This window comes from Rhinoraja longicauda, chromosome 8 (assembly GCF_053455715.1).
Source record: "Rhinoraja longicauda isolate Sanriku21f chromosome 8, sRhiLon1.1, whole genome shotgun sequence".
NCBI lineage: Eukaryota > Metazoa > Chordata > Chondrichthyes > Rajiformes > Arhynchobatidae > Rhinoraja > Rhinoraja longicauda.
In genome coordinates, this window is record NC_135960.1 from 35,887,841 (window position 1) to 35,912,193 (window position 24,353).

At 42.6% G+C, this 24,353-nt stretch overlaps 1 protein-coding gene across 1 annotated transcript in view; it reads left to right on the plus strand.

Moving 5' to 3' along the window:
* The window catches only part of LOC144595851 (putative malate dehydrogenase 1B), a 68,557-nt gene extending 54,882 nt beyond the window's left edge, over positions 1-13,675 (plus strand). The window contains exons 8-9 of the mRNA XM_078403645.1: positions 7,511-7,650; positions 11,823-13,675. Of these exons, the coding sequence (XP_078259771.1) occupies positions 7,511-7,650; positions 11,823-11,948 (266 nt within the window). The 3' untranslated portion in view covers positions 11,949-13,675. The remainder of the gene's footprint in view (positions 1-7,510; positions 7,651-11,822) is intronic.
* The last annotated feature ends 10,678 nt before the right edge of the window (positions 13,676-24,353 follow it).

The following is a 24,353-nucleotide window of genomic DNA, read 5'->3' on the forward strand; positions in this document are numbered from 1 at the left end:
TACGGAGGTGGCTCTAGAAATTGTGAATGCATTGGTGATCATTTTCCAATGTTCTATAGATTCAGGATCAGTTCCTGTGGATTGGAGGGTAGCTAATGTTAATCCACTTTTTAAGAAAGGAGGGAGAGAGAAAACGGGAAATTATAGACCAGTTAATCTGACATCAGTGGTGGGGAAGGTGCTGGAGTCAATTATAAAAGACGCAATTGCGGAGCATTTGGATATCAGTAACAGGATCGTTCCGAGTCAGCATGGATTTACGAAGGGGAAATCATGCTTGACTAATCTTCTGGAATTTTTTGAGGATGTAACTTGGAAAATTGACTGGGGAGAGCCAGTGGATGTGGTGTACCTCGACTTTCAGAAAGCCTTCGACAAGGTCTCTCATAGGAGATTAGTGGGCAAAATTAGAGCACATGGTATTGGAGGTGGGTTACTGACATGGATAGAAAATTGGTTGACAGACAGAAAGCAAAGAGTGGGGATAAATGAGTCCCTTTCAGAATGGCAGGCAGTGACTAGTGGGGTACCGCAAGGCTCGGTGCTGGGACCACAGCTATTTACAATATACGTTAATGACTTGGATGAAGGGATTAAAAGTACCATTAGCAAATTTGCAGATGATACAAAGCTGGGTGGTAGTGTGAACTGTGAGGAAGATGCTATGAGGTTGTAGGGTGACTTGGACAGGTTGTGTGAGTGGGCGGATGAATGGCAGATGCAGTTTAATGTGGATAAGTGTGAGGGTATCCACTTTGGTGGTAAGAATAGGAAGGCAGATTATTATCTGAATGGTGTCAAGTTAGGAAAAGGGGACGTACAACGAGATCTGGGTGTCCTAGTGCATCAGTAACTGAAAGGAAGCATACAGGTGCAGCAGGCAGTGAAGAAAGCCAATGGAATGTTGGCCTTCATAACAGGAGTTGAGTATGGTAGCAAAGAGGTCCTTCTGCAGTTGTACAGGGCCCTAGTGAGACCGCACCTGGAGAACTGTGTGCAGTTTTGGTCTCCAAATTTGAGGAAGGATATTCTTGCTATTGAGGGCGTGCAGCGTAGGTTTACTAGGTTAATTCCCGGACTGTCGTGTGTTGAAAGGCTGGACAAGACTAGGCTTGTATACACTGGAATTTAGAAGGATGAGAAGGGATCTTATCGAAACATATAAGATTATTAAGGGGTTGGACACGTTAGAGGCAGGAAACATGGTCCCAATGTTGGGGGAACCCAGAACCAGGGGCCACAGTTTAAGAATAAGGGGTAGGCCATTTAGAACGGAGATGAGGAAAAAAATTTCAGTCAGAGAGTTGTAAATCTGCGGAATTCTCTGTGTCAGAAAGCAGTGGAGGCCAATTCTCTGAATGCATTCAAGAGAGAGCTAGATAGAGCGCTTAAGGATAGCGGAGTCAGGGGGTATGGGGAGAAGGCAGGAACATGGTACTGATTGAGAATGATCAGCCATGATCACATTGAATGGTGGTGCTGGCTCGAAGGGCCGAATGGCCTACTCCTGCACCTATTGTCTATAACTGAAACTGACTGGTTGCAGCAAAACCTGGCTCGGCAATTCAAAAACCCAGAAACAAAGGAGATTACAAAAAGTGCTGACACTGCCCGGCCATCATGGGTACTGACCTTCCCACCATTGAACGGATCTATAGGAGGTATGCCTCAAAAAGGCAACCAGCATCATTAAGGACCCACACCACACTGGTCATGCTCTTTTCACTTGCAATCGAGACCTGGCCAGACTCTCGTTTCCTCCAGCTATCGCGAAGTAGGTATAGGAGTCTGAAAACCTTGACCTCCAGGTTTAGGAACAGCTTCTTCCCAACAACCATCAGGCTATTGAACACTACAAACACCAACTACGATCTTCCTCGGTTGCACTCGGAACTTTGGAATTTTGTGTTGTTTTGCACTATATTGTGTTTCCATATTTATTGAACATATTTTTTTTGTTTATTATCCTGTCTATTAAGTACAGTGTTTACAAACTTGTTGTGCTGCTGCAAGGATTTCATTGTACTATTTTGGTACATAGGGCAATTAAACACTCTTGACTTTTGAATCCCTCCATCCCAGGCAAAAACATGATGAATGTCCTCTGCACCCTTTCTATCACTGTCAGCTCTTTCAAGATCACTTACAAGATCACTATTAACCTACATAATTCTTCATTGTAAAAAAAAAGCAATTGAAATCAGTAACTTTATTTCATTATATTCAAACATTATGATACATACATTGTTACTTAGAGTGAATAGAGCATTAAATACATTATGTCATAGAGTAGATGGACTAAGATAAATGGAAGGAGAAAAAAATAGAATAATATGCTAATAGTGGTTAGATAAGAAGAGTGGGTGGATGCTCTTGTGCAGCAGCAGTGAACTGTTGAGCTGAATTAACTGATTTTATGTCATTCAAGATTCAAGATTCAAGATAGCTTTATTGTCATCCAAATTGGACGAAATTCAGTCACCCACAGTCCAACAACAAAAGCATCAAAATAGGCATTAAATTTACACAACCCCCAAAACACACAAAAGAAACATCCATCAAGAAAACATCCATCACAGTGAGTCTCCTCCAGTCCTCTCCTCACTGTGATGGAAGGCCACAATGTCTTTTCCCTTCTCCTGCCGTCCTCTCCCGCGGTCAGGCTGTTGTGGTTGCAGGCCGCGCCGGACGGTCCGCAGCGGGCCGAGCCTAAGGCGAGTCGCAGCCGCTCCCGCAGCCTCCGAAGACGGCCGGCTCCGCCGATGATAAGTCCGATCCGGGGCGGGCGAACACGCTGCTGCTGTTGCTGCACGTCGGGGCGGTCGTGGCTCCCGACATTGAAGCCCCTGCCCAGCAGAGAAAAATCCCGCGGCCTATCTTAGGCCGCGCCGGACGGTGAAATGTCCGCGACCCAAGCCCCGCGGTCCGGGGCGGGCGAACACGCTGCCGCTGCCGGAGCTCCTGATGTCGGCATCCACGCGGCCCGAGCATAAGGCGAGTCGCAGCTGCTCCCGCAGCCTCCGAAGACGGCCGGCTCCGCTGATGGTAAGTCCGGTCCGCGGGCTCTGCGAACCGGAGCCCTGGAGGCCTCCAGCTCCAGGAGTTGGGCCGATGGTAGGCCGCAGCAGGAACGGAGACAACACCCAGAAAACAAAGGTCGGGTCTCCGTTCGGAAGGGACACCTATTTACAATTTTACAGTTCCCCCCCTCCCCCCCACATACACACATAGTACACAAACACAAAAACACGACATCACAACTACAATTAAGACAAAAAAACAACAAAAACACAAAGACAAATGGACCGCAGGTAAGCCGCAGCTGCTATGGCAGCGCCGCCATTTTGGGTCTCCCTCCCTCAATGTAACTTTAGGTTCTAACATCTGTTTATTTTCATTAAATTGGGAAACCCAGCATTTTTAGCCCATAATTAATTTGCCCTTGAAGAGTTCATGGTGATGCACTTCTTTGAATTATTCAAGAGGTGAAAAGGTGAAGTCAGTGCTGTCAAGGGGTTTGTCAACTTTGACTCCGTAATAACAAAAGAATGACAAAATACTCCTTTCACTACCAGAGTCAGGATGATGTATGCCTTGAGAGGGGACTCTGGTAGAGATGCACTTGTGTCTCCTTATCAGACATTGCAGCAGGATCTTGATTGGTTGGGCAGGTAGGCTGAGGAATGGATAATGGATTTTAATACAGAGAAGTGTGAGGTGTTGCATTTTGGGAAGTCAAACCAGGGCTCTGACCCATTCCCAGTGAATAACAGGGCTGTGAGTAGTGTTGTAGAGCAGAGGGATCTAGGAGTGCAGGTACATAGTTCCCTGAAAGTGGCGTCACAGCTAGATAGGGTGGTCAAGAAGGATTTTGGCACGTTAACCTTCATCAGTCATAGTACTGAGTATAGAAGTTGGGAGATTATGACAGATGTACAAGTCATTGGTGAGGCCACATTTATAGAGTATTTTATTCAGATTTGGTCACCCTGTGATAAGAAAGGTGTTAAGCTGGGAAGAGTGCATAGAAGGTAGACACAAAATGCTGGAGTAACTCAGCGGGTCAGGTAGCAACTCTGGAGAAAAGGAACAGGTGACGTTTCGGGTCAAGACCCTTCTTCAGACTGATGTCGGAGGAGGGGGCGGGACAAAGATAGAATGTAGTCAGAGACAGTAAGACTAGTGGGAGTACTGGGAATGGGGAGGGGATGGAGAGAGAGGGAAAACAAGGGCTATCTGAAGTTAGAGAAGTCAATGTTCATAGCGCTGGGGTGTAAACTACCCAAGCAAAATATAAGGTGCTGTTCCTCAAATTTGCACTTGGCTTCACTCTGACAATGGAAGAGGCCCAGGCCAGAAAGGTCAGATTGGGAATGGGAGGGGGAGTTGAAGTGCTGAGCCACGGGTAGATCAGGTAGGTTAGGACGGATTGAGCGGAGGTGTTCAGCGAAACGATCGCCTAGTCTACGTTTGGTCTCGTGGATGTACAGGAGCCCTTATCGGGAACATCAAATGCAGTGGATGAGGTTAGAGGAAGTACATGTGAATATCTGCCAAAGCTGAACAAACTGCCGGAGACCCTAGAGGGAGTGGAGCGAGGAAGTACAAAGACAAACTGCATCACCAGCAGTTGACACCTGGGAAGGCGGTGAAATGAGTAGGAAGGGATGAGTGAACCAAGGAGTTGCAGAGGTAACGGTCCGTGCGTAAGGTGGAAAGGGTTGGAAACAGGAAGATGTGTTTAGTGATGGGATCCCTTAGGTGGTGACGGAAATGTCGGAGGATAATGTGATGGATGTGGAAGCTGGTGTGGTGAAAGGTGAGGACCAGGAGAACTCTGTCCTCATTGCGTCAGGGGTTAGGGAAGCAAGAGCAGAACTACGGGACACAGAGGAGACACATGTAAGGACATCATATATGACAGAACCCACGTCCTCTGAAGAATGAGAACATCTTGTATGTCCTAATATAGAACACCTCATCTTGGGAACAATTGTGGCGGAGACGGAGGAATTGAGAGTAGGGAATAGCATCTTTGCAAGAGGCAAGGTGGGAAGAAGCATAGCCCAGATAGCTGTGGCAGTTGGTAGATTAGTAATGGATGTCCTTTGACAGTCTGTCTCCTGCGATAGAGATGGGGAGAGAGATGTCCGAGAAAGTCCAGGTGAATTTGAGGGCATGGTGAAGGTTACAGCGATCACATTTACACTAGTTCTAACCTCCAAACTAAGGACAAATAACAGATGCCAATTAACCAACAGTCCTCTTGTCTTTGGAATATGGGAGGAAACTGAGCACCTGGAGATAACCCACGGGGTCACAGGAAGAAAGTGCAAGCTCTGTACAGACAGCGCCCGTAGTCAAGATCGAACCCAGTCTCTAGTGCTGTGAGGTAGCAGCTCTACTAATGTGCCAAGGTGCTGCCCCATATCTATATTGATTTTGGAATCACTTGTAGGTCAGAACAGGTGAAGGTGTCAGATTTCCTTCTGAGGGACATTATGCATGCCTCTTTCTGTTGTAAACATGGTTTCCCACCTTCGATCACAGATAGTTCTCTCACCTATGTCTTCTCTGTGCCCTGTAGCTCTGCTCTCATTCCTCCTCTCCCCAGAAGCAACAAAGATAGTTTTTCCCTGGTCCTTACCTTTTACCCCACCATCCCCCACATCCAACACATCATCCTCTGACATTCCCGGCACCTCCAACATGATCCCACCAGCTGTCACATCTTCCCAGCTCCACCCCTCTCTGCCTTCTGCAGAGACCACTCTCTCTGCAATGCCTTAGTTCACTCATCCCTTCCCACCAAACCACCCCCACCCCAGGTACTTTTCCCTGCACCACAGGTAATGCAACACCTCCTCCCTTGCCTTCATCCAGGGACCCAAACATTCCTTCCAGATGAGACGTAACTTCACATGCACCTCCTCCAACCACGTTTACTGCATCCGATGTTTCCAATGTGGCCTCCTGTACATCAACGAGACCAGGCACAGACTCGGCGACCATTTCATCGAACTCTTGTGCTCAGTCCGACAAGGCCTGCGGGAATTCCCAGTTGCTAACCATTTTCACTCATCTTCCCATTCCCATACTGATCTTTCTGTCCTGGGCTTTCTCCATTGCCAGAGTGAGGCCACATGCAAACTGGAGGAACAGCACCCCATATTCCACGTGTGTAGGTTACAACCTAACAGTATGAAAATTGAATTCTCCAATATTAGGTAACCTCTACAAAATAGCCCCCTCCTCCTCTTTATCCCCATAACATCACCCCCTTTCTCCCCCCACCCTGGGCCCTGGCTGATCTTGCACCCATCTCTCCCCTCCCTTCCCTCTCCAACTTCCTTCCTAAACAATTTGCACCTCAACCACTTGCCTCCCAAGCCCCTCCTTGCCTGTGTTCACCTACGACCCACATGCTATGTCTTGTCCCTCCACTCTACTCTCCACTCTTTCTATTTATCTACCCCTGCAGTCAGTCTGAGGAAAGGTCCCAACCTGAAAAGTCGCCTATCCATGTTCTCTAGGGATGCTACCTGACCTGCTGAGTTACTCCAGCATTTTGTGTCTTTCGTTTGTGAATCAAATCTGTTTTTACAATAATCTAATATTTTCATGATCATCATTATTGATACCAGCTTTTTATTTCAGATTTATTTATTACATGAATTTAAATTCCCATAAGTGATTTAAATATTGAATATTTTGTGGCAGAATGCAGCTAGCTGAAAGAGCTTTATTGATATTGGTTGAAATATCAATTAGCTGTCTCCTACATAATGTTTTTGCTATTTAACAAACATGTCGCCCTTTGGATTATAACACTTTAACCTACATATCAATTAAAACTATCTGTAGATGTAGGCTCTACCGTTCTGGGCAAAATTGGTTTTAATATAAAGCCAAAGAGAAAGATCAAGGTGTTAAAAGCAGTATACCATGGCTGAAAGGTATTAAATGATGCAATAACTTAGATCAAAGAATGAAAATATGTCTATAGCAGATGATCAATATTGCATAAATTACTGGCTCCAAGATCTACATTGGGATTTTAATTGTTCTTAAATGCGCAATAAGATCAACAAATTAGTTTTATTATTATCCAACTGGAAATCTAAATTCTCCTGTCGAGGAGTTTAATTTCATCTCATTTCATATTTGAGGAAGAGTAGCTAGACTTTCCCTTTTGCCCTCAGTTAACATCATAAAATCAGATGATTAAGTCATTTCCTGCTTCAGGACTTGTATGCAAATTAGATTATATATTACCACAGTGAATACTCTTCAACAATTACCCCAATGTGTATGGAGTGTCCTATGGTTGCAAAAGGTACCATGTAAATGCAAGCATTTTTTCTTGCACAAATATGTTAAACAGTGCACTATGAGAGGAATTGAAAACCTTCAAATTATCTCCATTTTCTAAGACTGAGAAATTTACTTACTGTTATAAGTTGTGCACTAAAATAATTAAAAGTCTACATCATTTAACCCTGTGTGTTAGGTGAGTTCAATATTCCAGCGGATCTTATCTTCTCAATGCCAGTTCGATTTTGTGGCGGAAAATGGGTGATCCAAACAGACATTAAGATCAGCAAGGCGACCCAAAGAAAGCTGCAATACATTGTTCAAGAACTGCAAATGGTGAGTTGTCGAGAGCAACAGAAAATTATTTTGAATCAGCCTAAAAGGACATTGCTGATTTGCACAGTTGATTAAGGGGGATTTTGGTACAGCAAAGGATTGAAAGAAAGTTTCCATGGGAAGTCCGGTGCCTCCATCCTTAGTTATACAATCAACTAAAGTCACTTTTCCAGAACATACAGTGCTAGAGTAACTCAGCGGGTCAGGCAGCATCTCTAGAGATGATAGATAGATGATGTTTCGAGGCAGGACCCTTCTTCAGACCTTTTTTGAGTGTGTTCTATGCACAATTCCAGCAGTTCCTTATTCCGCTAAAGTCATTTTCTACTTAGTATTGTTCGGAGATATTCTCAAGTTTAACATTTTCAATGTAAATAACATCTTTCCTGAAGTTAAATATTAAGAAATGCAAATTAAGCAGAAATGGAGGCACTGAATCACACTGGAGGTATAGTTTCATATTGGTTGCTGAAATTTATCTTCAAGGACATTCATAACAAGAGGAGTTGAGTATAGGAGCAAAGAGGTCCTTCTGCAGTTGTACAGGGCCCTGTTGATACCGCACCTGGAGTACTGTGTGCAGTTTTGGTCTCCAAATTTGAGGAAGGATATTCTTGCTATTGAGGGCGTGCAGCGTAGGTTTACTAGGTTAATTCCCGGAATGGCGGGACTGTCATATGTTGAAAGACTGGAGCGACTAGGCTTGTATACATTGGAATTTAGAAGGATTAGAGGGGATCTTATCGAAACGTATAAGATTATTAAGGGGTTGGACACGTTAGAGGCAGGAAACATGTTCCCACTTTGGGGGAGTCCAGAACAAGGGGCCACAGTTTAAGAATAAGGGGTAGGCCATTTAGAACGGAGATGAGGAAAAACTTTTTCAGACAGAGAGTTGTGAATCTGTGGAATTCTCTGCCTCAGAAGGCAGTGGAGGCCAATTCTCTGAATGCATTCAAGAGAGAGCTAGATAGAGCTCTTAAGGATAGTGGAGTCAGGGGGTATGGGGAGAAGGCAGGAACGGGGTACTGATTGAGAATGATCAGCCATGATCACATTAAATGGCGGTGCTGGCTCAAAGGGCCGAATGGCTTACTCCTGCACCTATTGTCAATTGTCTATTGTCTATTGACATCTCAGTGCTGGGTAGTATCTATTTCTCATCTCTGTTAAAGTCTGTTATCCAGGATGGATCCAACACCATCTATAATGAACTTTATGGAAGTTAAGGGAATCGGAGAATATGGGGTGAGTGCAGAAAAATGATGCTGAGGTAAAAGATCAGCCATGATCTTATTAAAAAGCAGTGCAGGCATGTGGGTTGAATAACTTGCTGTGCCTTCTATTTATTTTATTTTTATGTTCATACGTTTTCACTTTCTGGATTGGCAACATCCTGAAAACAGGCAGGGCTAAATAACAATGTAATAAAAAAACTGCATATGATCATTTAAATCTAAGATAGACACAACCTGTTGGAGTAAGTAACTCAGCAGTTCAGGCAGAATCTCTGGAGAAAATAGATAGGTGACATTTTGGGTTGGAACTTTTCAGACTGTGGTAGGGAGAGTGAGGGGAAAGCAGCAAGCAAAGAAGAAACAGCACAAATCGGGCCGGCAACAGATTACCTAAGGAAAGGAGGTTCCCTGATAGGCTGACTATTGGCTAGAGGTAAGTGCGAGTCCAAGAGGGATATCAAGCATGTGAAATTTCCGCGGATTTACGCATTTTTAAAATCCATTTTCCGCGCTTTTTGCTTGATTTCCGCGTTTTACACTTTGCCAAAATCGCATTTACCAACAGAGAAATCGGATCGAGAAAAGAAAAAAAAAGGAAAGAAACGATGTATAGCAATGTTTCTCAACCGGGGTTCCCCGGAACACTAGGGTTCCGCTAGAGGTCACTAGGGGTTCCGCGAGAAATAGCCGCTAATCATTGAAATCCGGACAAAATTACGAGAGCTAACTTGAAATCCCCCCGCCCTGGAAGTCTCCCCGAAAATGTGGCACCTACGCTGGGCAAGGCAGTCAATCTCGACCTCATCGGGACTTCCACGGCTGATCGGTGGGTTGAATTTGCCACCTGCGGCCAGGGCTCTGGAACTCCAGTCCGGCTGGAGCCAGCACATCTATCCCCATAGCCGTCTGCCTTGGCCGGCTTGATAAACCAGCAAAGCTCTAGAACTAAGAGTGCCAGAAAATCAGTGGTGGAACTGTAGTGAGTAAATATTAAATTTAAGTGCAAGATTATATAACTAAATTAATTAAGACTGGGTTAAAATATAAAACACAGCAGAAAAGCCAATTACCACATTTTTGGGCTGATTATCAATTAATGTGCGAATTTACTTCAACAAGTAGTTCAATATGTACTTCAATAAGCAAGATGACATTATAATCTAAATTACTGTAATTAGTGGTCATATGTGGGTTTGTTTTCCCCAGGATTAGAACCAAGGTAGAGCAGAAATGCACATCCTTGCTAATCATATGTAAATGCATATTTGGTAATTTTGTGTGTAAGTTTTCCAAATTTTTGACCCCTGCTCTACGCCTCGCGCATTCGCTCGGCTCTTTTCCTCTTTTTTTTTACCTCACTCACATGCCTGGGATATATAGTTACAATCTGTGGAATTAGTTAACCGACTTTCAGTGGAGGTGGGTGGGGGGAGTGGGAGGGTAGAAGGAAGGGAAAGGGGAGGGAGGTGTTTGTAGAAGTTACCTAAAATTGGAGAATTCAGTGTTCATACCGCTGAGTTGCAAGCTACCCAAGTGAAATATGAGATGCTATTCCTCCAATTTATGTGTGGCCTCACACTCTGGCGTTGGAGGAGGCCCAGGACAGAAAGTTCAGTATGGGAATGGGAAGGGGTGTTAAAGTGGTCAGTAACCAGGAGATCCAGCAGGTCTTGGCGGACCAAGCGCAAATGTTCAACGAAATGGTCACGGAGTCCACACTTGATCTCATCGATGTACAGGGGCCCACATTGGGCACACCGGATGCAGTAGATGAGATAGAGGAGGTGCATGTGTACCTCTGTCTTACCTGGAAGGACTGCTGTATCCCTGGATGTAGGGGAGAAAGGTATAAGGGCAGGTGTTACATCTCCTGCAGTTGTAGGAGAAGGTGATGAGTGAACCAAGGAATTGCGGAGGGAACGGTTTCTGCGGAAGGCAGAAAGGGGTGGAGATGAGAAGATGTGATTAATGCTGGGATCACATTGGAGGTTACAGAAATGTCGGAGGATAACGTGTTGAATGCGGAGGCAGATGGGGTGAATGGTGAGGACCAGGGGAACTCCTTTCTTGTTGCGTCTAGGGGAGGGGGAGCGAGAGCAGAACTACGGGACACAGGAGACGTGTACAACAGTTAGACATTTGAGCAAGAGGAGGATAGGGAGAAGAGAAAAGTTCTCCTAAATAAGTTCGAACAACACCTCGAACCGAAGATCCGCCATCACATACATCGCTAAACTTTTCAAGGAATAACTCAAACTAGTGATAAATGTGTGGATGATTACCTCACAAAACTGAACAATGCTGCATCGAAATGTCAGTTCAGAGATACGGGAGAGGTGAATGATGATGTATAACCAATTCATTTGGGAACAATCCAGACATCTGGAAGTCTCTCATCAGAAGGGATGAGAAGTTGACCCTCCGAGATGCCATTGACATAGCACAAAGGCATGAAGCTACAAACAGGCAAATACCTCTAATGTCTCTGGCAGGCAGGAAAGTGGATGCAGTGAAGGCCCGTACACAATATGGACCCAAAATTCCAACGTCTGAATAAATGTCTCAAACACCATCCAAAGGTAAACAGTAAACATGCAGGAATTGTGGCAAATTCCATGTTTTCTGTGATAAAACCAACTTTGTTCCAACTCCGCATGGAAACATCAGAAAGGGGCTGCAAGAACAGGGATGAGAATTGTATATGTGAGATCAATGTTATTCTACAATATCCAGACAGTGACGAAGAGAACTACTCTGATAAATAATTTCTCCACAAGCAAAATTAAATCGGTTCACTGATTATGCTTAAATAATGGAAAATATCTTTATTTTACAAATATCTAAAATAGTATAATAAGGTTGTAAGAAAAGAAGGAAATCAGCCACCACGCTCACACGTTCTTTATCTTAGTTTCTTTTAATTTCTTTCAACAGGAGGAAAGTTTTGATTTCTCTCCCATAATTGAAATGGACATGGGATCCAGTCCATATGTTGCAGAGCATTTACCAAAATCCATTGGAGAAATAGTTCAGGCGAAAGATAAAGCCACAGAAGAATAACGATCAACAATGTTGGTGTTTGTCACCTTTTTGGCTGCAACGATGTGTTAAGTTTGAAGAATTTCTGGTTGTTTAAGGAGCGTCTTATGATACCCCTCTGTTGGAGAAGGGACATTTTATCTTAGGCATACAAAGAACTTTTGTTTAAATTTATTTTTTTGTGATTTGCCCAAATTGCTACTGATCAGCAACACCTCCTAGGCTTTGTCAGGACATTTAAAAGTCAGCCAACTGTTATACACCTGGAGTTAAATTATAGATCATAACGGGTATGGCAGATTTCCTCCCCTGCAGGACATTAGTGAACTAGATGGGGTTTAATGACAGTCTAGTGGTGTTGTGTTCATCAATATCAAATTGGCTGAGTTTGTAGAATAGTTTCTAATTTAAAGGCAATAGATTTGGTTCTCTCATAGTTAATACATAATGATACAAATCAACCAAAATATGAGGCAATGTAAAATTTTATAGTAAGAAAAACTTGGACAGTTACTTTCTCTTATTCTGTTTTGATTTACTTCCAAATTTCAGGTAGCAGAACATGTTATGTCATTCCCATCGTGCAATGGTGCATTCTGTTTTGGTTTATATTGGCTCATAGGACTGTTTTTCATCATATCCCCCTTTCTTCCACTGTAGGCTCTGAACCATATTTATTAATCTCTGACCCCCAAAAGCTTTTTTTGGAAAGACAATGGAAATGGTTTTATTCATCAAAAGGCCAACTATTGCATACTATTTAACCAACTAATAAGTAGATCACTCCACCGGGTTAACTTTAAAATCCTTTTTTTAATGTTTATTTGGGTTTTCTTGAATACTTTTTGATAGATTAGTGAATATTAGTGATATTGTCAGGATGTTTAGGTGGAGGAGTTATAAAGCTCTATGAAGAATCAATGTTTATGAAAGTACTGTAAATGATCGGTGATCGCATTGTTTCATTGATGTACATTGACTCATCTAATTTGCAGCATATGGATTAGTTTGTGTCCAATGGAACAAGAGATATCATGAACACAGAAGGGGTTGAGGATAAGGATAGAAAGACTGCATGATTCACAACATCACAATCATCACCATTATTCATTTTCTAGGAAAGGCACTTTAGAGCCAATAGCTTTGAAACTAGCTTCAGGGAAAAATGCTGGGAAGTTTATTCCTTACACAGTAAGGCATCAAGTATATTCCAAGATCTGTTACATAAACTGAATTAAGTAACACATTTCAGAAATAGATGTTGTCAAAAAAACCAATATCCACTTCCCTCAGGAAATATTACTTCCTGCAACCCTCTGTGGCTAGCAATAAAGCAGACACTTGCAAACCCATTCTCTCTGATGCTTTTGGTACTGCTTTTAAACACTTCACTCACATTTGAAACATACAAACTTTTTAAAAATATCTTAAACTCCTTAATAATGTTTGTCCCCTCCCACCATGTTTTCAGCCCTACATTTCTGAAAATTCAAACTCTGTAAGTCCATCTAAAATTAAAATTTGGTCTTATGTTCCATGTACACCCTTTATCCAGTACCTTAAATGTTGGACCAGAATTGGGCTCAATACTCTCACATCGTACAGCTCAGTTTGCTAGTTAACCAATATTATCTTAAAATAAACAAAAAAACTTGTCATTATTCATAAGGGCTGAATTTTAACGGGGAAATCTGAATTCTGCACCCTTCATTACTGCAAACTCTTAATAAGAATCTTGGAAATGACATATGGAAATCGATTTATATTCATGTTCGCTACCTGATTGTAACCATATTATATTCTATTATACTGTTACTATATAATAAAATCATTATTTTTCCAATTATTTGTTAATAGAGTTGTTACTGAATGTGGGAATGGAAATAAAAAGATATCAGGCAGAGATTGAAGTTTTTGATGCAGCTTTTTTTTATGGCTGTTTCAGAGCAGCAATGAAATCAAGGTGAGACTACTCTTGAATTTAGACGAGACAGGGTATGGTTGACACAGTTACTTAAATGCTGCAGACAATAGGAACAGGAGTGAACAACTTTGTCCTTCAAACCTCAGCTCCTTATATTAAGGTCATGGTTGATCTAACTTAGCATTCCTATCTATTGTTGATAACCATTCATTCCTTTGTTTATCAAGTATTTCTCTATGACACAAAGTGCTGGAGTACATAGAGTTCTCTGGAGAACATAGATAGGTGACGTTTTGGGACGAGACCCTTCTTCAAACAAGTCTGCCTTAATAAATATTCAGACCTGCTGTAAGACCCAACTACTGGGCACCACGTTTTGGTGTAGGACCATTCATATTTCTACCTTAGGCCTCTGAAATCTGGAAAAGTATTTATGGTTTATGTGGCAGCAATCCAATTCCTTTAGGTTAGCCTGCACTGCACTGGGGATTTGTGGGGACAGTTTGTAGCACTTGGGCTCAGGCTACTAGGCCGAGTATACATTTTTACTTTTGTTGTGAGCTTTCTGACTAAATTATTTCAATATTATCTTTACTATAGGCAGCAGGAGATAGAGGAACAGATATGTAGACAGATTACCTAAAGATGCAAAAGCAACAGGGTTATCGTAGTGGGTGACTTTGACTTCCCTAGTATTGACTGGACATAGTACAAAAAGGCTTAGATGGGGCAGAATTTGTTAGGTGTATCCAAGAGGGCTTCCAAAAACAGTATGTGGATAGTTCAACTTGGGAGAGATCATACTGGATCTGGTATTGGGAAACAAGCTTCTCCAGGTAACTGGTGTTTCAGTGGAAAAACATTTTGGGGATAGGTTTTAAGATTATTTTGACTATGGATAAGTCTGGTCCTTGGGGGAAAGTACTAAATTGGAGTAAGGGAGATTTTAATGTTATTAGGCAGGAGTTATGGAGAATAAATCGGGAGCAGTTGTTATTGGCTAAGTCAATATCTGACATATGGAAGTAATTTAAAGGTCAAATTTTAAGATCAATGTTCAGGACCGGCAGGGATAAGAATGACAAGGTATGATCAAAGAAGTTGTAAATTTGGTCTAAAAGAAAAAGGAGATTATTTTAAGAAGATTAAATCATACAGGGCCTAAGGAATATAAAGCAAGGAAGGAAGAACTCAAATGGGCGATTAGAAATGGCCTTAGTGAGTCGGATTAATGAAGATCCCAAGACTTTTTATACATACATTAAAATCAAAAGGAAAACCAGGGAGAAGGTAGGACCATTCAAGGATAAAGAAGGGACTTTGTGCTTGAAGTCAGAGAATGTAGGCAAGGTATAAATTAGTACATTGCATCTGTATTCACCATGAAAATGACATGCAGGACAGTGAAATCAGTATAGAGAATATTAATGTGCAAGGGCAGTTTAAAATCAAGAAGTTGTGTTGAGGCACTTGAAAGCGTTAAAGTGGATAAATCTAGATGGAATCTATCCAAGAGAGAAGAGATTATAGTAGCCTTGGCAGAGATGTTTGCATATTCTTTACAGGCAAGGTCCTGGGAGACTGGAGAGTATCCAATGTTGTTCCTTTATTTAAGAAGGGAAGTAAAGAGAATCCAGGGAATCATAGGTGGTGAGTCACATGTCAGCGAAAGGGAAACTATTGGAGAGGATTCTTAAGGCTAGAATTTACTCCCATTTGGAAGAGAAGGGGTTAATTAGGGACACTCGGCAGGCTTTGTCTGTGGCAGGCTTGGTCATGTCTTACTAACCTGACTGAGTTTTTTGAGGAGGTGAGGAAGTTAATCGATGAGAGTCGGGTGGTGGATGTTGTCCACATGGATATCGGCAAGGCATTTGGTAAAGTCCCCCATTTTTAGCTGATCCAGAATATTAAGACAAATGCATGTCAAACTATTTAGTCACATGGCTTACTAATAGTATAGAGAGGGGTTGTGATGGAAGGACGTTATTTAAGCAGGATGTGCATGACCAGTGTAGTTCCGCAGAAATTTGTCGTATATATAAATGACTTAGACAAAGGGTTTGGACATAAAGGTAGGGGGTTAATGAGTAAGTTTGAAGACAACATCAAGATTTCTGGAGTTGTGGACTGTGAGGAAGGCTGTCAAAGTATACAGCAGTTTGTAGATCAGCTACAGAAATGGTTGTAGAAATGGCACACGGAGCTTAGTCCAACCAGGTGTAAGGTGTTGCACTTTGGGAAGTCAAATGTAAATATACAGGTAATGGCAAGACCCTTAACAACATTAATGCACAGAGGGATCTTGGGGTTGATAGTCCACAGCTCCATGAAAGTGGCAATATAAGTAGATAAAGTGGTAAAGAAGGCATATGTTATGCTGGCCTTCATTGGTTAGGACATTGTGTATAAGAGTGCAGCTTTATTGGACTTTGCTTATGCCGCATTTGGAGTATAGCATGCAGTTCCGGTCGTCCCATTACAGGAAGGATGTGGAAGCTTTGAAGAGGGTGCAGAAGAGGTTAACAAGAATGTTGCCTGGATTAGAGGCTATTAGCTATGAGGAGAGATCGGGTAGACTTGGATAGATTTCTCCGAAAGAGAGAACGAGAAATTGAGGAGAGGTTGATAGAAATATATAAAATTAGGAGAGGCATAGATAAGGTAGATAGTCAGACCTTATTCCACTGGTAGAAATATCAAGGACTTGAGAACATATATTTAAAGTGAAAGGGACAATGTTTAAAGATGTGCGGGGCAAGATTTTTTACACAGAGGGCGATGGATGGTGGGCAATCTTGATGATAAATGTTGCTTTCTTTTGGCAGTGCCCCGTAGATGCTTTCGATGGTGGGGAGGGCTGTGCCCATGATGGAGTGAGCTGAATCCACCACTCTCTTCAGCCACTTGAGTCCCTATGCATTGGAATTACCATACTCTGTGTTAATGAAAGAAAACCTTTTAAATCTCTTAAATTTAGCCTCACCTCCTTGTCAAAATGTTTTAGGCTGCTCACTGGCTGAGCCGCTGGATTCTTTCACCTGAAGAGCTGTAGAGACTGGCTATTAGAGATTTATAAAGGGAAATAAGGTCACAAGGTCATAAGTGATAGGAACAGAATTAGGCCATCGGCCCATCAAGTCTATTCAGCCATTCAATCATGGCTCATCTATCTCTCCTAACTCAATTCTCCTGCTTTCTCTCCATAACCCTTGACACGTGTACTAATCAAGAATCTATCCATCTCTACCTTAAAAATATCCATTGACTTGGCCTCTATGCCTTGCGTGGAAAAGAATTTCACAGATTCACCACCCTTAAACTAAAGAAATTCCTCGCCATCTTCCTAAAGGAACTTCCTTTAATTCTGAGGCTATGACCTCTAGTCCTAGACTCTTCCACTAGTGGAAACATCCTCTTCACATCCACTCTATCCAAGCCATTCACTATTCGGTACATTTTAATGAGGTCCCCCCTCATCCTTCTAAACTCCTGAGTGCCGTCAAATGCTCATCATATGTTAACCCACTCATTCCTCGGATCATTCTTGTAAACCTCCTCTGGACCCTCTCCAGAGCCAGCACATCCTTCCTCAGATATGATGACCAAAATTGCTCACAATACTTCAAATGCGGCCTGACCAGTGCCTTGTAGAGCCTTTTGTATTCTTGCCCTCTTGAAATTGCGTTTGCCTTCCTTACTACTGATTCGACATGCAAATTAACCTTTTGGGAAACCTGCACCAGCACTCCCAAGTCCCTCTGCACCTCCGATTTCTGGATTCTCTCACCATTTAGAAAATAATCTACGCCTTTATTCCTACCACCAAAATACATGACTCCACTGTTTGTGACACTATCTGCCCACTCTCCCAATCTGTCCAAGTCCTGCAGTCCCTTCTTTCTCTACACTATCTGCCCCTCCACTTATTTTCATATAATCTACAAACCTGGCCACAAAGCCTTCAATCCCCTCGTCCAAATCCTTAATATACAACGTAAAGAGTAACAGCTCCAGCACCGACCCCTGTGGAATTCCGCTAGTCACTGGCAACCAACCATAAAAAGCCCCCTTTATTGCCACTCTTTGCCTTATAAATAAATAGACTTTTGAAAGATTAGGGAACTGAGAACTACTGGGATAGAAGTGGAGATGAGGCCTGGGGCAGATCAGTCATGTTCTTGTGGAATGGTGGGGCAGGCTTGAATGGCCTCCTCCTTCTCTTGTTTTCTTGTGCTCATACGAATAAAAAATAGGTAGCCTTAAATCTCCTTTGTGTGACATGTCATGTTACATTTGTAATTATCTGGTTAGAGCATCCCACAAGACTAGACAAAATAATGGAATGTAAAATAACTGATTGGAAACATAATAAACTGCACATTTGTGGAATGTGCAGCAAAAACAAACAGGTCAAACAGCATCTGTGCAGGCAAAGCGATGGTTAACATTTCAGGTCGGGACCCTGCATCAGGATTCTTTTGTCTACACCAGTATGACAATTGGTAATTACAAGCTATCATATTACTTGCCTTATATTTGAATCTGCCTTTCTCCAGGACATGAGAAGAACCTCAAATCCACCTCTAAAAGTAAATCTAGATCATTATGGTCTCCTGGACAGAAATGTTCAGACTCAAGAGTGACACCCACTGGCACAAGAACATGAGATCAAGAATATTCCTTTGTGGCTGAAGGATACAATCTGGTATCTGTTTCAGCTACTTCACACTTAATAATTTCCAGTTTATGTTGGGCCCTGCTCTAATAGTCATACAGCATGTGAACAGGCTCTTCAGCCCGACTCATCCATGCCAACTGAGATCTCTTTCTATGTCAATCCCATTTTCCTGAATTTGGCCCTCATCTCTCTAAGCCTTTCCTAACTATGTACTTGTCCAAACATCTTTTAAACATTGTTATTGTATTCGCCTCTACCATCTATGGCAGTTTGTTTCATATACCCACCACCCTCCGTGTTAAAATCCTACCCCTCATGTCCTCTTTAAATCTTCCCCTCTCATCTGAAACCTACGTCCACTAGATCCAGACAACTTATCCCTGCCTCTCTTAATTTTATAAATCTTTATGATGCCTCCTGAGCTAGTGAGAACAATCCTATCCTATTCAATCTCTCCTTGTACCTAAAGCTCTCCGTACTTTGCAAAATCCTTATGAATCTCTTTTACACTCTTTTTGATACTACCACATCCTTTCTCTAGTGTGTGCGCACAATACTCCAAGTATGGTCTAAGCAATGTATTGTACAGCTTCAACTCTTCTACTGGATACCCCTACCTATGAAGGAAGGCAAGCAAGCTAAATGCCTTTTTCACTACCCTATCCACCTGTGTCACCTCGGACTATCCTTGATTGGATTTTGCTGGCTTTACCTTGCACTAAACGTTATTTCCTTATCATGTATCTATACACTGTAAATGGCTCGATTGTAATTGTGTATTGTCTTTCTGCTGACTGGATAGCACGCAACAGAAGCTTTTCACTGTACCTCGGTACACGTGACAATAAACTAAACGGAACTGAGATTCATATTCTAGCACTGATAGAGTTCTGCATTATTATAACTGCGGCCTTTAAACCAAAGACCCATCTGCTGTTGGATAAATGTAAAATACATTTTTGACATGTACATGAATAGGAAAGGTTTAGAGAGATATTGACAAACAAAAGGCAGGTGGGACTAATGTAGATGGGGCATGTTGGTCGGCACAGCAAGTTGGGTTATAGGGCCTGTTTCCATGCTGTACAACTCTATGACTCTAAAAAAAATCCATGGTATTGTGATATTATTATGCAAAGTAGCAGGGTGGCATCTGGCTAATCCTTCAAAGAAGTTGTGGAATGTGGGGAGAATAAAGCGGGATGAGTGTAAATTGATGTTTGATTGTTAGTGCTGAGGCGGTGGTATGCAGAATCTGTCTGCTGTTTCTCTCTGTGACTCTTTAATATCATGACAAGAGGATATGATCACCGTCATGCCCCACCTTGATGCACACCTATTTATTTTCCCCTTCCTCACTGTCCCCTTCCACCTATATTCCTACCACTAGCTTCACATTTCATGCCTCTTCTGTCCTCACCTCCTAATCTCATTACCTTTTGTCTTTTCATCTTTGACCTGTGACCAATTGTCTGTCAATGAAAAACCCAATCACATGTATCTACCTACCACTTGCCAGGCTTTGTCCCGCCCCCACTTCTCTTTCGGCTTTCTCCCTCCTACTAGAATCAGTCTGAAGGGCCCCGATGCGAAACGTGCCTATCCATATCCTCCAGGGATGCTGCCTGACCCACAGCATCACTCCAGCACTTTGTGCCTTCTTGGTACACCAGCATCTGCAGTTCCTTGTGCTACATTGCTATCTGTGAGTCCTTATGTGTTGGTTGGCTATTGCAATTTCTACATTGCATCATTGGTTACTCTTCCACATTATCAACAACTGGAATGGATAGACAATGTTTTGGGTTTGGACCTTTCATCAGACTGATTGGAGCAGGAGGAAAGGGAGCTGGAAAAGGGAGGTGAGGGTGCGACAAGGCCTGGCAAGTGATAGGTGGATATAGGTGAGGAGGGGTTTGATTGGCAGATGGGAGGAGTAGGTGAAAGGTTAAGATAAAAAGGGGATACAAGTATGTCAGTTATGGAGAGGAGTGAAATGTAAAGCAAGAGGGATGGATATTAGTAGAAGGGGGCATGGGGAGGGAAAAAAAGGTGATAAAGGGGAAATTAGGAAACATGGGATGGGAGATGAGGGTATGAAGAACGGGAATGTAGCAGGGTGACGGGGGAAGGGGAGATGGTGGGACAAATGGGTGAGCAACAGAGTGGGGGATATTACTTGGAATTGGAGAATTTAATGTTTATACTGTTGGGTTGTAAGCTACCCAAGCGGAATATGAGGTGCTGCTCCTCTAGTTTGCACATGACATCGCTGTGGCACCGGAGGAAGCCAAGAGCTGAAAGGTTGGAATGGGTTGGAAAGGGAAGTTAAAATGATTAGCTACTGGGAGATCCAGCAGGATGGGTGGACCGAGTAGAGGTTTGGCAAAGTGGACATTTAATTTACGCTTGGTGTTGCCGATATAAAGGAGGCCACATCAGAAACACTGAATGCAGTTGCCTTGGAAAATCAACCAACATAATCAAAGACTTGGCCCATATGGTTATTGCTTCTTCTTCCTGCTTCTGTTGGCAGAAGGTACAGAAGCTTAAATGTGTGCAATACCAGGCTCAAGAACAGCTTCCTCTCCTCCAAAATCAGGTTTCTGAACAGTCTTTCCATAAGCTAGGGTGTCGTCTGATTCATCTCGACCCCATTGTGGACATTGGACTTTGTCTATGGAACGGATGCACTACAATGCTGAGAACTACATTCTGTGCTCTGTATCTTCCCCATTGCTCTATTTATTGTACTTGAGTTTGACTTGATTGTATTTATGTATGTTATATCGATCTGTTTGGATAGCATGCAAAACAAAACTTCCCTTTCCAACCCATTCCAAGCTTTCAGCTTTTCACTGTACCTCGGTACACATGACAATAATAAATCTAAACCTAAACATAGACCTAAGAGGTGCATATGACTCTTTGCCTCACCTGGAAGGACTGCTGGGGTTCCGGGATGGAGGTGGTCTAGGAACAAGGTGTTATCTTTCCTGCAGTTGCAGGCGAAAGTACCTGGGAAGGGGCAGTTGGGTGAGATGGGACGAGTGAACCAAGGGGTTGTGGAGGGACTGCTCTCTGCAGAAAGTGGAAAGGAATGAGGATGGGAAGAACTGACTGGTGGTGGGATCATGTTGAGTATGATGAAAATGTTGAAGAATAATGTGTTGGATGCGGAGACTGGTTGGATGAAAGGTGAGGATCAGGGAATCTTTGTTCCGTCTGTGGGGAGGGGGAGCGAGAGCAGAAATGCGGGACACAGAGGGGTCCGTCCACAACAGAAGGAAATAATCACGTTTGCTGAAGCTTATCACCCATGAGCTTTCAAATCCACTAGGCCGCCCGTCCGTCTATACAACTGGCTGTCCGCGGTAGATCAGGAGATAAAACTAATTAAAAGTAATTCTTTAGTTAATTACTGCAAAACATCTGGAAAATATTCCTTCTAATTTTCCCACACGTAAATATTTTATGCCTAAACCCAACTGAGGTAAAGCAGTAAATAATCCAGCATCCGATTGTTCAGAAATCCTGATAATTCGGCATCCAGCTCACTTATTAACCTGGAATGTGAGCAGGGGATCCAGAGTGCAAAGACAGTGTGCAGCCAGAGCCATGGGTCTGGAGTGTTTCTGGGCCCTGGGGCCAAGTTGCGGGCTGAGTGTGCAGCCAGAGTTGGAATTGAGGGCTGGAATACGAGGCATCAGGAACGTGGCTGGATTTACGGCTGGAATAATTATCCACAGTACTTGTATGTCTCCTGTTCTCTTTAAACACATTAGGTTCATTGGGGAAATGCTGAAAAGGTGTGTTTGAATATTAATATAGGCAATGTCCAATAGTAAAATAGAAAAATCAGCACCACCAGAATCCAAAGAGTGCTGGATTATTGGAGCTTCACTGTGACAGAGCCATGGTAATGAGAAGAAAAATGAATGGTGGACCTTTAAAGCTGCACGACCAAAGCAGGACTAGGCCAAAGAGTGTTTGAAGACAGTACCTCAGTATAGAAGCCACGTCCAACAGTGCAAGCCAACAGATATAGCAATAGAATTGCAGTAGCAGAGGAAGAGGCATTTGTCCTGTGCCAGTTATCCATGCAAAACTCCTTTCCCATCTCAAGTTAAGTCAAGTTTATTGGCATATGCACATGTACACTGATGTACAGGTACACAAAATATTGCTTACAGCGGCATCATGGGCACATAGACTTCGATAACACATGAAAACATAAATTCTCTATAAATTATACATATGTAGAAAAGTTAAATTATACATATGCAAGGCAGTTTAAAAAAGTGTGCAAGAAAAGCAAGATATTTGTGCAAAGATCAACAAATATGAGAATTTGTATCTTGGAATTGAAACAAGCTTTGTTCCTTGACATAAATCGATGCAAATCTTAAGCTTTATTGGAAAAGGGTGAGTAATTCTGTTACATTCATGAGAGTAATGATTGATCTGGTTCCTTTGAATCCATATGGAGATAATTTGTGCCAAAAATGTCAGGTCCGAAATGAGAGTACAGATACGTCATAAACTGGAACAGCGCACTTCACAGCATAACCAGAAATGGCATTATTAAAATAATTTTCCCAGTAACAGCAAGGAAAATATGATAAATGTCAAGAAATGCTTTTTTCACCTATGCAGGAGGAGTGTGGGTGGATACAGAGTATCATTTAAAACAATAGGCTGTACTCTTGCTTCTGAGTCAGAAGGATGCAACTTTCATTCCCATGGAGGGAGTCTCCTTCGTCAGCCATCCTTAGGTTTGAGGATGAGTTATTTCAATTCTGGTTTCAGGTGGAGAGAGCACAGAATCAGCATGGAAATAGGCCATTTGGCCCAACTCATGCAGACCATACATATCCCATTAGCCTGCATTTGGCCCATATATCTCTTAGCCCTTGCTATCCATATATCTGTACAAATGTCTCTTAAACGATTTAATGGAACCTGCAGCTCGTTGCATATACCCTCCACCTTATGAGTGAAAAACACGTGCCTCAGAACCTTTTACAATTTCTCCCTCTCACCTTAAACCCGTGCCCACTCGTTTTAGACATCTGTATGCCAGGAAAAATCACCCTGCCTATGTCCCTTATGAATTTATAAACATTTCTAAAGTCTTGCTTCTGCCTCCTTCGCTCCAGACAAAACAGTGCCAGCTTATCCAATCTCTTCTTATAACTCAAGCCCTCCAGTCCCAGCAACATCCTTGTGAATCTTTTCTGAGCCCTTTAATGCGCTGGTCAGAACTGCACACAATCATTGAAGTGCAGTCTAAGCAATGTTTTGTACAACTATAACACATGATGTCCCAGCTCCTATACTCAATGCCACGTTCACCACCCTGTTTACTCGTGTCACCACTTTCATGGTACTATGTCATTGTATCCCTCGATCTCTCAGTTCAACAACACTCCTGATGCCTGACATTCAGTGTGTATGTCCTGACCTGGTTTAACTTCCCAAAGTGTATCACTGCATTTTCAATTCCCTTGCCAACTTCTTCACTGTCCACACACTACCAATTTTAAAGTCATGTTCAAACTTACTAATGCCACCTACATCTCTGCAGTTATTTTGTGGACTCTGAGGCAGCTGATGAAGCTAATGTGGGAACCACAGATACTTCCATAGGGGAGGGTGGGACATACCCAGTGGGGTTGACTAGTGAAGTGTTTAGCAGGTATTTTGTTCCTTCTACCATTTACACAGAGTTGCTGTGTGCTTCCAATGCATAAACCTGAAGTTCTCATCGACATTTCAAATGCTCCTTCTCAGCTTAGAGCAGTAACAGGGGTCAAGAATC